A 14,744-nucleotide genomic window follows, 5' to 3' on the forward strand; every position below is an offset into this window, starting at 1 on the left:
CGTCCCTCCGCTAGCCAGAGGCCGGGTGCAGCCACCGCTGGCACTGGTCAACCGGGTTTCCCTTTCGGGCTACCAGGGCAGGCCCGGACTAAAGCCCCAAATCCCTCTACCTCCCGCAGGGGGCAACCCGGGAGGGGCGGGATATGCACGTGTACACAAGGGGCGGGGTCGCAGGCCCGCCCCACTGTTCCCAGACCCCCGCCGCGACCCCACGTGGGCGCCGCTGGTCCCGGGGGTAACTTCGCGAGGCCCCGCCCCAAGTCCCGGGAGCCAGTGAACGCGCGGAGGGGGCAGGGGTTAACAGAGGCCCCGCCCTAGGGGCGGTGCCAGTCGCGAAGGTTTAAGAGCTTCGGGCACGGGCGCTGCACAGTTGGACGCGCCACTGAACCAGAGACGGTGGTCGCGTAGTGCGTGCAGGGCGCACGGGGCAGGAGGCGCCGCGCGGCCGCCACTCCACCATGCTCAAGCGCTGCGGCCGGCGCCTGCTGCTGGCGCTGGCGGGCGCGCTGCTTGCCTGCCTGCTGGTGCTCACGGCCGACCCACCGCCGCCCCCGGTGCCATCCGAGCACGGCCGGCGCGCATTGCGTAGCCTAGCGGGCCCCGCGGGGGCTGCCCCGGCTCCCGGGCAGGAGGCAGCGGCGTCGCCTGGAGCGCTCGCCCGCGAGGTGCACAGTCTGTCCGAGTACTTAAGGCTGCTGACCCGCGCGCGCAGAGACGCGGGGCCGCCGCCCGGGGGCGCCTCCCGCCCCGCTGACGGCCGCTCGCCGCAGCCGGCGGAGCCGCTCGCGCCCCGCGACGTCTTCATCGCGGTCAAGACCACCAAAAAGTTTCATCGCGCGCGCCTCGACCTGCTGCTAGAGACCTGGATCTCGCGCCACAAGGAGATGGTGAGCCACGGCGCCTGGGCGCGCGGGCGGGGCAAGGGCGCGCCGTCTTGTCCGGCTGGTGGTGGATCCCATGGGCGCCAGGGTGCACCTATGGCCACTGGACTATTTGGGGGCTGTGATACCAGCCCATTCCCTTGCAGTCCAGTGTGCCTGGTGGTGCCACTCCCCTCGTACAGTGGTGGAGGTGTCTTTTGGGGTTTCGACCCCAGCCGACTTCCAGAGCCCTGGGTTGTGCGCACTGACTCTCCAGTAGCCACCAGTGCTTAGGGTTGGTGCCCTATGATGCTTCTTGCCCTGCAGACATTGGAGCACCTTAATAGGTCATTACTGACTCCAAACCTCCTCTAGGCAGATTCTGCGTGGGGCATCCACCTGGGCTCAGGCCCTTCCCTGCGAGGAAAACTTTCCTTGGGTGGTGGAATGGGGGGTTAGGACACTGGGGTGTAGGGCCGGTCCCCATCCAAGTCTTTGCTGTGGGATGGGGGACAATTACGGCTGAAGACAGTCTGGCCATGGGGGTGGGTGTTGATGGCTCCAGGGGGTACATCTCAAAAGAAAGAGGGGGACCCAGCGGAGAGGGAAACAAAGTGGAGTACTAGGTTTGGGGGCTGGGCAGTCTCTGGGGCCCAGACCTTGTGTCTACCACATCTCGACTGAGCGCTGGCTTCCTCACATACATAATAAAGACACACCCCACTTTGAAAATCTGCCTCGAGGCCTCAGCAGGACGGTTAGGTTGGGGCGGGAAGAGGGCAGAGTGTGGGCCCTGCCAATGGAGGGGCCACAGGGGAACATCTCTGGGTTGGGGATTCAAGGAGATTTGAGCTTGGGATGAGGTCAGAGACCCTTAAGAATGGGAGGGGTTCAAAGAGGGCCCCCACACTTCTTTCTCCGTGTTCAAACCCTTGAACTTTTGCCTTGCCTGAGCCCTTTTGGGACAGAGCTCTGGGGAGGTCATGATGGGGGACACAGACACAGGGTCCTATCTGGTCCCAGCGTGGGAGGGGCCCTGGGGGTTCCATGGCAGCTTCCTGGGAACGCGGCGTCCCTTTCCCAGGGGCTCGGGCTGGCGGGAGGGGATGGTGGGGGCTCTGGGTTTTGTTTGGCGGCTCGGCCGTTAGGATTCCCAGAGCCCGGCGGCTCTCACGCCGGCCGCTTGGGCAAGGTAACAAAGCCCCTTTCTCCAGCGGAGAAAGGCGTCCGGCCTCTTGTGTGCAGCTATGCGCTCCATGGGAACCGCCACTGGCACGCTGGCCACTCAGGTTGCCTGGCGATGAGGGGGGTCTGTGGCCCCCCCACATCCCTGACTGACAGCCCTCATGGGGCACCATCTCTGAGCCAGGCATACCCCCAGGATTCTGCCTCCCTGCTGTGTGACCTCTGGCAGCTTTCAGCCCCTCTCTGGGCTGCCACTAGCTCTGAGAACCTCTCATCTTGGACTTTGGGAACTTTCTCCAGCAGAGGAGATATGTAAGGGGGTTTCAGGGATCAGTCCCAGCTGAGCTGGGTGATACTGGCCAAGCCCTAGGGCCTCTCTGACACTCAAGTCTCCTCATCTCTGAAATGGGGAAAGCATCACCCTTCTAATACAATGTTATAAAAATGGACTGGCAAAACCTGGAGGTGCAGGGAATGATCCTGGCCAGCCCTCAGCACCAGGGTGGGGCCACCACTTCCCGGGGCCCTGGCCTCCCCACTGAGTGCCACTCAGGTTTCCTTCATGTCAGCTGACCCCAGAAGAGGTGGAATCCGCCCCTAGCATCAGTTTGTATGGCACAGCAAGCAAGAGCCCCCCTTGCCGTGTATTGGTGGGGCAGTTGTAGCTGTCCCAGCAGTGGGTTCTGCTCTCCGGGTCCTGTGCAAGGTGATTCAGGCCCAGTCTGATGGAGGAGACTCAAATTAAGTCAGAGCTGTGGTGGGGGAAACCCAGAGAGGCTGTGTGAGCCCACAGTAGGCTTCTGACCCCTGTGGTGGGCAGGGAAAGACTTCCTGGAGGAGGTGCCATTTGAGCTAGACTGAGAGTAGAGAATGCCCAGAAAGGGTAACCTGAGGGTCGTGCAACTGGAGTGGCTGGGAGTGGAGGGGAGTCAGCATGGGGGCCCAGCCTTGAAGTCCAGGATGAGGGGCTGGGCCTTTGGCCCACATGGTCCTCCCCACCCCTCCCAGGAGCGGGCCAGGCTGCAGGGCCTGTCACTGCAGGGCCACAATTGTTGGGGGAGAGCTTGGCATCCTGTGTTTCTTTGAATCGTAGCTCCAGGAACAATGCCGCTTCCTGTGGGTGTCCCCCCCCGCCCCCCAGCAGCCCTGCTGCCCGCCCTGGCTGCCCAGCACTTCCTCCTCCAGTCGCATCAGGGACTGGGGAGAGGCCTGGGGGGGTCTCGGTCTACAGCCAGGCTGAACTAGCGCCTCCTCTGCCCCAGGGTCTCACCACTGCCTCCTCTTTGGGCCTCAGTTTCTGTGCTTGTATACTTGGGTAGTAATGGTGCCCACCTCCCAGGGCTGTTACGGAGCAGAAAGAAGAGTCAGTGCTCTGCTCTGGGCACATGTGAGCTCTTGTCACACCCAACGTACAGACTGGGAAATTGCGGCTTTGAGCGGAGGGCAGCCTGTCCCCTCCTCTCCTGGTTGCTCTGATGCGTGGAGAGCGGAGGCTGGGCAGGTACCCTTGCACCCCACAGCCCCACTCTCCTTATAGCTCTGCTCAGGGCGGGCAGCCTTGCTCTCCCGCAGCTGAACAAAGGTGACTTTAATCTCTGTAGCCTTGGGCTGGATTTTTAGGGCACCACCAAAGCGCGGGAGAACAGGCCTCACTTGATCTCATTAAGAAAGCATTTTCCTTTTAATCCAGCAGCAGCGCGTCTGCCCTGGCTGGCCCCAGCCTCCCACGGCATTCCTGGGCTGCAATGCTGGGGAGCGGGCGGAGGTCTGGGTACGAGTCTGTGCGTGCGGGCCGCCCTGGGGTGTCTGCTGGGCTCTGGAAGGAGGGGGTGCCTGTGCAGAGACGGTGTACATGGAGCTTGCCACCCCCTAGCTCTAAGCCTGTGCTCTGCAGCTTGTGGCCTCACCTGAGTATGCCCAGATCTGGGGTCAGACTGGGCATGGAGCTGGCTGCCCAGGTGATGGTGGGTTTCTCAGGTCCTTGGGTATGTACTGTGCACCAGGCCTGTACAGGTGGTCCCTTGGACCTGTTTGTGCATAGGAAACAGGCCTGGTAGGCGCAGAGGTGGGGGGGCCCATTCTGCCTGTGCTCAGAATACCTACACCAGGACCCAGGCTTTACACGCAGCCAGGCCTGGGTGTGTGGGGCGGCACGCGCTGGGCGGGCCAGGCAGAGGAAGGAACATTCCCCCCATGTGCCGTGTGCCGACGGGCCCAGGCGGGCGCCGGCAGCTCCTGGCCCCGCCCCATTGGCCCTCCCTCTTCTGAGGAGGGATCCTGGCAGGGGTGGCCCTGTGCTGGCAAAGGTGGGGCCTTGATGTGGCCTTGGGGCAGGCCTGTCTGCAAGCCTGGGTTTCCTGGCACGGGCAGTGGGAGGAGAGCACTGGGCTGGTATGAGTGCTGGGGGCACTGATCTGTGGGCAAGGCACGGACAAGCTACTGCAGCCTACCAACCATCGGTGTCTCCATAGAGCAGCAGTGGCCACTTTGGCTCAGAGAAGGTGACCTGCCCAGCGGTCACACAGCTGGGGTGCAGGGGCCCCAGCTCGAAGGCCCAGCCCAGAGGACAGCAGTGCTGCGGCTGCACCCCTGCCTGCCGGACCTTGCGCCTAGCCTGACCCAGTTAACCAGGCCAGCTGTATGGTAATGGGCAGCTCAGCCACTCCCGCTTAACGCGGCCGAGTTAAGGCCTCCCGGAGCCCCTCGCCCTGCAGTCCAGGACAAAGCTGGCGGACAATGCCTGGTGATTCATCCTCCCTCCGGGCCCTTTGTCCGCCAGGGCTTGGCAGCCACCCAGAGGAGGCCTTTGTCCCCAACTGATTGAGACTTGGCTTCCCAAAGCCGACCTCCTCTGAGGCTGATCCCCCACCACCCTCTGCCCCCTCCCGCAGGCCGGGTGCTGTGTCAATAAGGGTGTGTGCCCCGCCAGGTGCATGCAGAGCAGGCGGGAGCCAGTTACCTCGTGGAGGGGTGGAGCATCTCACCTGGCTCGTGCCAGCACAGCCGCCGGGCGGGCGAACTGGGACCCAGCTGTCCACATGGTGGGGTCTCTCGCCACTCAGGTGGGGCACTTGAGCCCCACACTCTGCACTTGGGGAAACTGAGGCCCAGAGAAGGGTGTGGAGTGGGTGTGACTGAGCTGTCGCAGCAGAAACCCCAGGGTGTCCAGCCCTGGACCCTCACAATGGCCCAGGTGGGGGACACAAAGCTTCCTGTTCAAGGCCACATTTCTCCTTCTAGACCTTCATTTTCACCGATGGGGAAGATGAAGCTCTGGCCAGGCGCACTGGTGAGCCCTGGACAGCCCTGGACGTGGGGAGGCGAGGGGGCTCCCCTCCCGCGAGGAAACCCTCCCTTCTGTCCCCCAACCCCAGCCCCTCCCGAGAGGTTGTAGAGGCCACGGGCCTGGGAGGACAGTTTACTCAACTGGGTTGCTCAGTGCCCCGCCCCACCACTCGGCCCCCCACCAATTCTCATGCAAATGAGGCCCTTTCAGCTCCCGGGCCCTTTGAGCTGATGTGGGGCAACAGGTGGCCGGTGCTGGGAAAAAGTTGCATGAATGGGCAGGGCGGGCAGGGCTGCCTGGTGGGGGTTGGAATGGGGGGTCACCGCCTGTGTCCTCTGCAGGGAGGGGCTGTGGGGCACAGCTTGAGTGCAGGCTGCCCTCTGTGAGCCAGTTTGGACCCCCTCACAGCCCCCTCCCCTCGTCCACAGGCAATGTGGTCAGAACTAACTGCTCAGCTGCCCACAGCCGCCAGGCCCTCTCCTGCAAGATGGCCGTGGAGTACGACCACTTCATCGAATCGGGAAGGAAGTGAGTGTTGGCCTCCAGCTGGGGCCCCAAGAACATGTCCCTTGACCTTTCCAGGCTCCTGCACCGCCATCACCGAGCCTTTGCAGACCCTCCCTCACTGCCCTGCCTCACCCCCAGGTGGTTCTGCCACGTGGATGATGATAATTACGTCAATGTACGGGCCCTGTTGCGGCTGCTGGCCAGCTACCCCCCTACACAGGACATTTACATCGGCAAGCCTAGCCTGGACAGGCCCATCCAGGCCACAGAGCGGGTCAGCGAGCACAAGGTGGTGAGTGCTCCACCCACACATGCCTGAGAGTGCAGGGTGCAGGCTGGCAGCACCTCAAAGCCTGGGGCAGGGTCTCACCAGGCTTTCCCCTCCTGCAGCGTCCTGTCCACTTCTGGTTTGCCACTGGTGGGGCTGGCTTCTGCATCAGCCGGGGACTGGCCCTGAAGATGAGCCCATGGGCCAGGTGAGTGCCCTGGGGCACAGGTGAGGCTGCCCCACCAGCCAGGCTGCCCTCGGTCCCAGAACCCCCCCAGTGTGGAGCCTGGCTTGCTTCATCTTCCCAGAAGTGGGTGTGCCCAGCCTCACAGGGCCCCCTCCACTGCCCACTGGGTGGTCAGCACCAGGCCCAGGCACCACTGGGCAGGATCCCTGCGTGCACCTGGTTACCCCTGACTCAGAGAACCGTCAGGCTAGTACAGAGGACAGTGCTGCACTGGGGGTCCCAGGAGGGAGGGAGCTGCTGACAGAAAGCTGGTTAGAGTCATAGACTGCTCCGCAGCCTGCTTCCGGGGGTATGCACCCCTCCTCTCTGGGCCCCGCTCCTTCCACACTGTGCCCAGCTCTGCCTGGTGGGTCCTGCCCTGTGCCCGCCTCTGCTCATCCATTGCCCTTCCTTCCCTTCCGCCCCCTCTGGCAGCGGGGGCCACTTCATGAGCACAGCCGAGCGGATTCGGCTGCCAGACGACTGCACCATCGGCTACATTGTGGAGGCCCTGCTGGGTGTGCCCCTCATCCGCAGTGGCCTCTTCCACTCCCACCTGGAGAACCTGCAGCAGGTGCCCGCCTCAGAGCTGCATGAGCAGGTGTGCCTCTCCAGGCCGGGGAGGGGTACCTGGACAAAGAGCCTCTGGGAGAAAAAAGAGATGGGAGGGGGGAGGTTTGGGGGTGGTTAGGAAGGGCCCCAGTGCTGGCTGCCACCCAGACACTCAAACCCCCACGCCAGTGGGGACACTGGGTCAGGTCCTGCCCTCTGTCCCTGCCCTCTTGTCTTCAGTGCAACACATTTGGCCTCTTCCTGTGCCCGTGCTCTCACCGAGGCTGGTGACTATCAACCTCAGCTGAAGCCCTCTGCCTGGGGCTTTGTCCTGGGGTGTGTGGAGCAGGTGGGGCGTGCAGAGCAGGTGGGGTGTGGTGCAGTGTGGCTCCCAGACCTTCTACCTTGGCTCAAGGAAGGGCAAAGGGCAGGACTGTTCCCTTGTTCAGAGCCAGCCTTGGGCAGAGCCTGGGCATTGGGGCCCCTTCCAGCTTCGCTTTGCCCCTCCCCACAGGTGACTCTGAGCTATGGCATGTTTGAAAATAAGAGGAATGCTGTCCATGTGAAGGGGCCCTTCTCGGTGGAGGCCGACCCGTCCAGGTGAGGAAACAGGCCTAGCTGGGCCCCCTGGGATGGGCTGGAGCTAGGGCTGGGTGTTGCCGAGCAGCGTGACTATAACCTGTGCCTCCAGGAGCCCTGCTCATGGTAGGGTAGAGCCTCTAGTGCAGTGGGCCTGAGGATGGTCACTCAGCACCCCAGCCCACATAGACCAGCCCTCCACTCTGTCCCTACAGGTTCCGCTCCATCCATTGCCACCTGTACCCGGACACACCCTGGTGTCCTCGCACTGCCGTCTTCTAGCAGCCACGGCTAAGACCCCGTCCCTGGGCACCCCTGGTATCCAAAGGGCCCAGGGACCCCTGTTGTGCCACCCTGGCCTTGGCATTCGAGGTTCCCCAGGGCTGTGCCTGTCCGTGGAGCAAACTGCTGAGCAGCTCTGCTCGTGGAGGAGCAGGCAAACCAGCAGCCTGGCTGCCTCCCCATGCTCCGAGGGAGCCCTAGAACCCATGCCCGGAAGAATCTGTCCATCAGGTCACTCAGAAGGCAGTTGGTGATTATGAATTGGGGCCTTTGGGCAGCATGGGACTGGGGGCTACTCTGCCGGGGTGTGCAGGCGCCTGGCCCTTCCCCTCCCCTGCACCCCCAGGGGAGCTGATGCTCAGTGAGGGAGCGCTGGGTTTGGGCTCAGTGTCCCAGATCTGCTCCCCACACTGAGCACTGCCCCCCCCGCCCCACTGTGGCTCAGAGCAACAGCAGCCACTGCCGGCCTTCATGCAGTGCCCCATTAAGCCCTCAGTGGCTGCCCTCCCAGCCATTTGCGGGCAAGGGTCTTCTGGGCCCTCCTAGCTGTCTTCCCTCTGTCTCCCCGTGGTGGGGAGTCAGAGATGCATGTTATATCTCCTCTCCAAAGTAGAGAGAAAGTCGCCCATAGTGGGTGTGTCTGTAAATATTGTGACAGTATTTTTTTACTGTGTGTGTTTTTTGAAAGGTGGGGTGGGTAAAAAAGTAGGATGTTTCTGTCTTTGTTTTCAGGGGGTGGGGGAGGGTGTTATTTTATCTTTTCTGTGGATCAGAAAAAGCAGAAGCCAAACCAGGGGTATTCTTTGTTGTTAAAGCAGATGGAAACATCTAACACTGTGTATTTATGTGTCTGGACTCTCCCACCCCACTCCTGCATAGTACCTGTCTCCTGCAGGCCCAGCTTGGTGCACCTGGCCTGTGGGCTGTGTTTTGTCTTCTATTTTTCTTTCTGCAAAGACATAGCTAGGAAAGTGAATAAGGGAGAAGTTCTCAGGGAATTGAAGTGTGGTTGCTATAGTGACATCCTTTGCTGTGAATAAAGGTGCTCTTTGGGGCAGTCCCGGGTCCTGGTCTTGACTGGAAGTTGGTGCGTGTGAGGCGGCTCCTTGGCAATGGGGGCTTGTGTGCACGCAAATGGGGGAGGTGTGTCGAGAATCCCCCAAGCCAACTGAAGCAGAGGAACCTGGGATCAAAATAGCTCCTTTCAGGTGCCTGAGGCACGGTCAGCGGGGCCACCTTGTGATGTAGTCACAGGATCCCTGGATCCATTCAGCCCACTCAGAGCAGCCTTGAGGCCCTGTGGTCCCCAGCTTGGCCCTGGACAGCTGCCGGGGCGTCCAGCCCTCCCTGCTGGAAGGATGGACACTTGCTGTGGCCCAGCCTCGAGCTCCCTCACCTGGCTTTGTCCCCATCACAAGCCTACAAAGGCCACATTCTTGTCCCATTTTGCAGATGGGCAAATGGAGGCTCAGATGAGGTGTGATGTCCAGGGTCAGGTAGCTGGAGGGATGGAGAGGAGCTCAAACTCGAGGCCTGGTGGGCCTCCTCTTGTGCTGGTGACCCCTCAGTTGACCATCCCCTGGGAAAGGGCTGGATGCCTGGGCTGATCTCTGAGCTGCTCTCCACCCCAGGTCCAGGGAACCTGGGCCCGGAGGCACACGGCCCCACCCGTGTTTGCTGCAGAAAGCAGCTCCTCGGAGCCTTTTCTTCCCCAAATCGAGCCTTGGATGGGGTGGAAGCAGGGAGGCTGCTCCAGCCACAGCTGGGGAACTCCCTCCCCTCCCTGCCTCTGCAGCCTAGGGCTGCCCTCACTTCCTCTTCCTCTTCCTCTGACTGAGCCCCACACCTCCCTATGGCTGCTCCACCAGGCCCCTGGCCCCCAGCTGCTCCCTTGCAGGTACTTGCTCTGTGGGCCTAGAGGGTGGTGCAGAATGTTAGCCCCACCCCCTCCGGACAAACCTGTGTGCTCCCCTCAGCTGGCTGTTGGGGGTGGAGGGCTTCCTCACAGCCCTTGTTGGCGGCTGCCCAGCCCTGGGGGTGATTGGCCATGGCCTGACCCCCCTTGACCTTACGCAGCCTTGAGTCAGCAGTGTAATTTCCAGAGAGGGCTGGGACAGTGGAGGGAAGGAGGCCCCTTACCATCACAAAGCCTGACCCTTGTCTGGGGGGCACCTCCACACTGTTGCCATCATCCCTCGGCATTGTGTGCCAGGCCGGTGGAGCTGTTGAGCACAGCTCATAGGCTGGCAACAGGCCCATCCAACAGACAAGGAGCCCAAGATATGCGGGGGTGGGCTGTCACAGCGGAACTGCAGCCACCTGTGGGCAGAGCCTGGGCCCCCTTCCTGCCCCATGAGTCAGCAGCCTCTGCATGGCGGTGCAGACCAGGCCTTGCCGCAGAGCTGGTGGGCCCCAGGGCATAGCTGTGGCCCCCGTGGCCCGGTAGAGTCTGCCTCAGAGCTGGGGCCTTCTAGATCAGTGGTCCAAACTGGCCCCCCGTGGGGTGGGAGCACTGAGCTGGATGGGTGGAGTCCCTACCTCCACCTGAGAAATGGGGAGAAATTTAAATTCAGCTGAGTCCCTGGTGCTCCCTGCCTGGGAAGGGTGACAGAGAAGCACAGGCCCCCTTGCCAGCCCCTCTCTGCACAAGAGGCTGCGGGTGAGAGGGAAGTTCCCTGTCAGCAGAAGGGGAAGCAAGTCCATGGGAGGCTTTCTGGGAACTGGCAGCCTGCTTTCCCCCACCCGCGTTGGGTGTGAGGAAGGGGCCTTCCCCCCAGGATGAGTCATGGAGTGGGAGAGGGGACCTGGCTTCTCTGGGAGGAGGCGCAACGGGGTTGGGGGGACACAAGCATGTTCCACCCACCAGGCTAGTGGCTCACTGCATAGGGTCCTTGCTGGTTCCTCCCAAACTGCCAGTCATTTGTGGTCTGAAACATAAGCCATGAAAACAACAGTGGGGCTGCTGGGCACTCAGGGAGGCAGTGCTACCCAACCTTGGCTTCCAAGCTGCCAGGCAGGCAAGTGCCTGGGTAGCCAGAGTGGAGGCAGGGCCAGACTTAAGAGGGGCTGCAAGGGGTGCCAGGGTGAGCTGCCTCCGTGGATAAACTTAAATGACCTTCCCTGCAGCCAGGCCTCTCAGCCCACTTCCCAGAAGAGGCCCATCTGAGCTGGAGTAGGACTGCTTTGTGCAGGTGGAGTGGGGGCAGGAGGGCAGCCGGGTCCCTGCACAGCTTGGACAGAGGTGGGCCCGTCAGGATGCCTGGAAGGCTGGGAGGTGGGGCAGACAGTGGACTCAGGTCTCTACAACCCTGCCCGTACCTGACCTGACCACCAGCTGGCAACCAGGGCTTTCTTGGCTCCAGCCACAGGAAGCCAGACCCTGCTGGCAGTTTCAGCCAGCCCTGCCCCCTGTGGACCTGGAATCAAAGCAGAAGGGGGTGACCAGAGCCAGCCCCATTCTTTTGTCTGTCAGACAGTCTGGCTGCCCCCCACCCCCGGCCTTGCTAACTGTTCTCGGAGGTGCCCCTTCCCCAAGTCGTCACTGAGCCCAGGGTTGGACGCACAGAAGGCATTTGGTACATCAGGAGGGTCCCAGGGATTTGGGACCTCCATGTCCCGGCCCCCTGGAGGCTGCCCACATCAGGTCACCATGCTGTTTGGGAGCTCAGAGCTGCACCCCCCATATGCCCTCTGCCGGCCCTGTCTAGGCATCCAGGATCGTGTAGGACCTACCTAGGTCCTTGGGCGCCAGCTGGTGGTAAGAGTTGGTGGTTTCTCTCCCAGCCCGAATCCACCTGTCCCAGGGCTCCCGCCAGGATCCAGAGCAGCACAGCCTCTGCAGTCGTTGTTTCTCCTAAAACTTCATACTGTGAATCTTAACGTAATCATCAATATTTGGCTCACACAGTATGTGTAGAGTCGAGAGGCACCTGCTGTCCTGGCTTCCTGTGGGGCGGCCCCTACATCTGCTCCTGGCTGGTCCAGGGGATCAGTGCGTCCTCTACCTCAGCCAAGGGACCACTCACCATCTGCTCTAACGCCACGGTCCAGCTGAGCCCCAGACCAGCAGGGTGAGGACCCTGGGGGCTGGCTGGGAATGCAGACTCTCGGGAGCTCCGGGGTGGCCCCCGGTTTGTCCACAAGCTTGGCTCCTAGTGTCTTGTCCTCTGAGAACCCAACACTCCCTGCTGGGCATCTGCCTCCCCCTGGATATGCTCTAGTCATGTTGGTGTCCATGATCCTTCCACACCCTTGGCTTCCCCTCCTGCAGCCCTGCTCCTCTGGCCCCACTGCATGGTCACCCTGCAGGCCTTGCCCACCCCATGGTGGTAGCTTTCCACTCTGCATTCACCCCCTGTCTGTCCAGCTCCCTCCCTCCAGTTTCCTGACCTTGCTGGACCTTAGATCCCTCACCGATCCTGGGCTTGTCCTCCTGGGGTGAGGTTCCAGGTCCAGGCATGCCCTTGAAGTCACCTTTATCTCCTTGGCCTCTTGCTACCACATTGCTCAGCCATGCCTGTAGTCTCTGACCTGTGGCACCCAACCCTGCTCTGGCTCAGTGTCTGCACCTGGGTAGCTGGAGAAAAACCCCGCTGGCAGGGCTTGCTCTGAGTTCCCAACAAGGTGGAGCTTCAGGGGCCCTCGGGGAATCCATGTCCCTAGTCCCACCTTCTCCACTTCCTCCAGCCTCCCTCTTTTTCATGAGACCCTCTGCTGCAGGGAGTCCACATTCCTGTCCGTGGCCAGCCCCTTGCCTGTGACCAAGGTCCCAGCCCTTCTTGGTCACTCAGGTACATCGGTGTACCAACTAACTCTGCCCTCCTCCCCCTTCCCCACTCCCCCGGAGTACAGGGTCATTCCCATCAGCCTTCCCAACATGCTGTAACCTCCCCACCTCACCACACACACACACGCACGTGCACGTGCATGCTTCTCTGGGCCATGCCCCCTCCAGCTAGGGCACAAAGGGAAGCTGCTGCTTGCCATCTCCATGTCCTCCTGTCCTGTGTTCTCCTGACAACTGTCAGGCTTCAGCACGCTTGTTCTTATCTGCGACACCAGGGTATCCAGGTTGCTGAATCCTCTGGCCACTTCCCTGTCCTTGTGGAAGCTGGCCATCACAGCATTTGGCTTGGTCCCTCACCCCTCCTCGACACTGTCTCCATGTGGCTGCCAGGACGCCCACTGTCCTGGGCTTCCTCCCGCCTGCCTGACGTGTCACTCACTCCCTCTCCTGGACACTAAACACTGGGGGCCCCGGCCCGGTCCGTGGTCCTGCTGCCTCTTCAGTGCCCACTCCTGGGGGGATGATGAAAGGCTCAAGGCTTTAAAAAAAATTTTTTTTAAATTGAAGTATAGTTGGTATGCATTAAATATTCTATTGGTTTCTAGTATACAACATAGTGATTCAACAGTTGTCTACATATTAAATCCTCCCATAACTAGTGTAGTTACTGTCACCATAGAAAGACATTACAGAACTGTCAATATATTCTCTGCTGTACTTTCATCCCTGTGACTAATTTACATTATGATTGAGATTTTGTGTCTCTTTAAGGTTCATGGCTTTAAACAGGATCCAAGCCAAAGACTCCAGCTGACCATGTCCACCCAGTGCCCTCCCAAATCCCAGACCCCTAATTCTGCCACCTCTTCACACCTCTCCTGGGGTATCAAATAGACATCTTAGACTCACCATGTCAGAAACTGGCTCTCTGACCTCTGATTCCAAACCTGCTGCCTCCCCAGACACCCATCTCAATTTTTGACAAAACATCCCTCCAACAGCTCAACCCAAACCCGGTACCCATACACGGTGGGCCAGGAAGTGCTATGCACGTTCCTCGCACAGATCACTATCCCCTCTCGTTGCCCCATTCTGGCTGCCACGCTGGCCCAGGTTCCCTTCCCAGCTCAGCAGCTGGTGGTGGGGAATATATGAGCATGAATGTGAGGGTGCGGTCTGCTCAGACCCTCCAGGGCTTCTGCCTCCCCAGAATGATGTCAAACTGCCTACATGAGCCCCAGACCCCCGCTTCAGCTCCAGCCACCCTGCCCCTGGCTCCCTGCACCCTGGCCAGCCTCCTTGCTGGAACACACCAGACATGTATCTCAAGGCCTTTGCACTGTCTGTTCTCTGCTGGCAACTCTCTTCAGATACTGTCAAGATCAGCTTCTTGAGTTAAGCAGAATAGTGGCCCCCAGAGGGTCCACATCCTAATCCCCCAAACCTGTGAATATGTGACCTTATATGGCAACAGGGACTTGGTAAATGTGAGTTAAGGACCTTAAGATGGGGAGCTTCTCCCGGATTCTCCAAGTGGGCTCGCCATGATACACAGGTCCTTCTGAGGGCCAAGCAGGAGGGCCAGGCTCAGAGCCAGAGGCGGAAGGTGCTGCACTGCTGGTTTTGGAGAGTCAGTGGCTGTGAGACAAGGAACCACACTATCACTGTGCCCTCCCTGATACACAGGGAAACTGAGGTCCCAGAGGGGCGGAACATGCCAAGGGTCTTTCCTTGTGGCCTCTGGATCCCGCTTCAAACATGAGCTCTTGTCCCTTTTGGGTCCCTAGGCCAAATGTCCCCAGTTCACTCTCCTTACCACAAGCACCCCCAGAAATCCCAAAGCCTTAAAGCCCACCCTTGGGCGCTCAGCATCACCCCCTTGAGGGCCCACCTGTCCTCAGCTCTCTCCCCAGGAGATGGTCAAATGGGATGCCGCTGGTCCAGGCAGCTGGTGTGTGCGAGCCTGAGGCAAAGGCCCCACCCAGTATCCTGCCCGCCCAGGTGCTCCCACTCCCTGAGAGTGGGGCACTGGGGTGCGAGGTGCAGACGCCAGGAATGCCAAAGGGGCCGGTGTCTCCCCCTGGGCCTCCCAGCTCCCTCACCCCCTGTGCCTGGCCTGTGCATCAGGTATGGGACACAAGGGCTTCCCTGGTCATGAGGCACCTTCTCCAACTCCAACGGGGTCCCAAGTCCCCTGTGAGGTGGGTGGTATT

At 61.0% G+C, this 14,744-nt stretch overlaps 1 protein-coding gene across 2 annotated transcripts; it reads left to right on the plus strand.

Moving 5' to 3' along the window:
- The first annotated feature begins 346 nt into the window (after positions 1 to 346).
- On the plus strand, positions 347 to 13,449 carry LFNG (LFNG O-fucosylpeptide 3-beta-N-acetylglucosaminyltransferase). 2 transcript variants are annotated; one of them, XM_037008381.2, is made up of 8 exons: positions 347 to 887; positions 5,286 to 5,334; positions 5,760 to 5,859; positions 5,977 to 6,130; positions 6,229 to 6,314; positions 6,768 to 6,933; positions 7,399 to 7,484; positions 13,303 to 13,449. In XM_037008381.2, exons 1-8 carry the CDS (start codon positions 459 to 461, stop codon positions 13,343 to 13,345), a joined length of 1,113 nt encoding a protein of 370 aa, XP_036864276.1. In that variant the 5' UTR covers positions 347 to 458; the 3' UTR covers positions 13,346 to 13,449. The 2 variants fall into 2 exon arrangements, with proteins under 2 accessions (XP_036864276.1, XP_036864267.1); XM_037008372.2 differs by lacking the exon at positions 13,303 to 13,449 and adding an exon at positions 7,679 to 8,810.
- The last annotated feature ends 1,295 nt before the right edge of the window (positions 13,450 to 14,744 follow it).

The sequence above is a fragment of the Manis javanica genome, chromosome 10 (assembly GCF_040802235.1).
Source record: "Manis javanica isolate MJ-LG chromosome 10, MJ_LKY, whole genome shotgun sequence".
NCBI classification, from domain to species: Eukaryota; Metazoa; Chordata; class Mammalia; order Pholidota; family Manidae; genus Manis; species Manis javanica.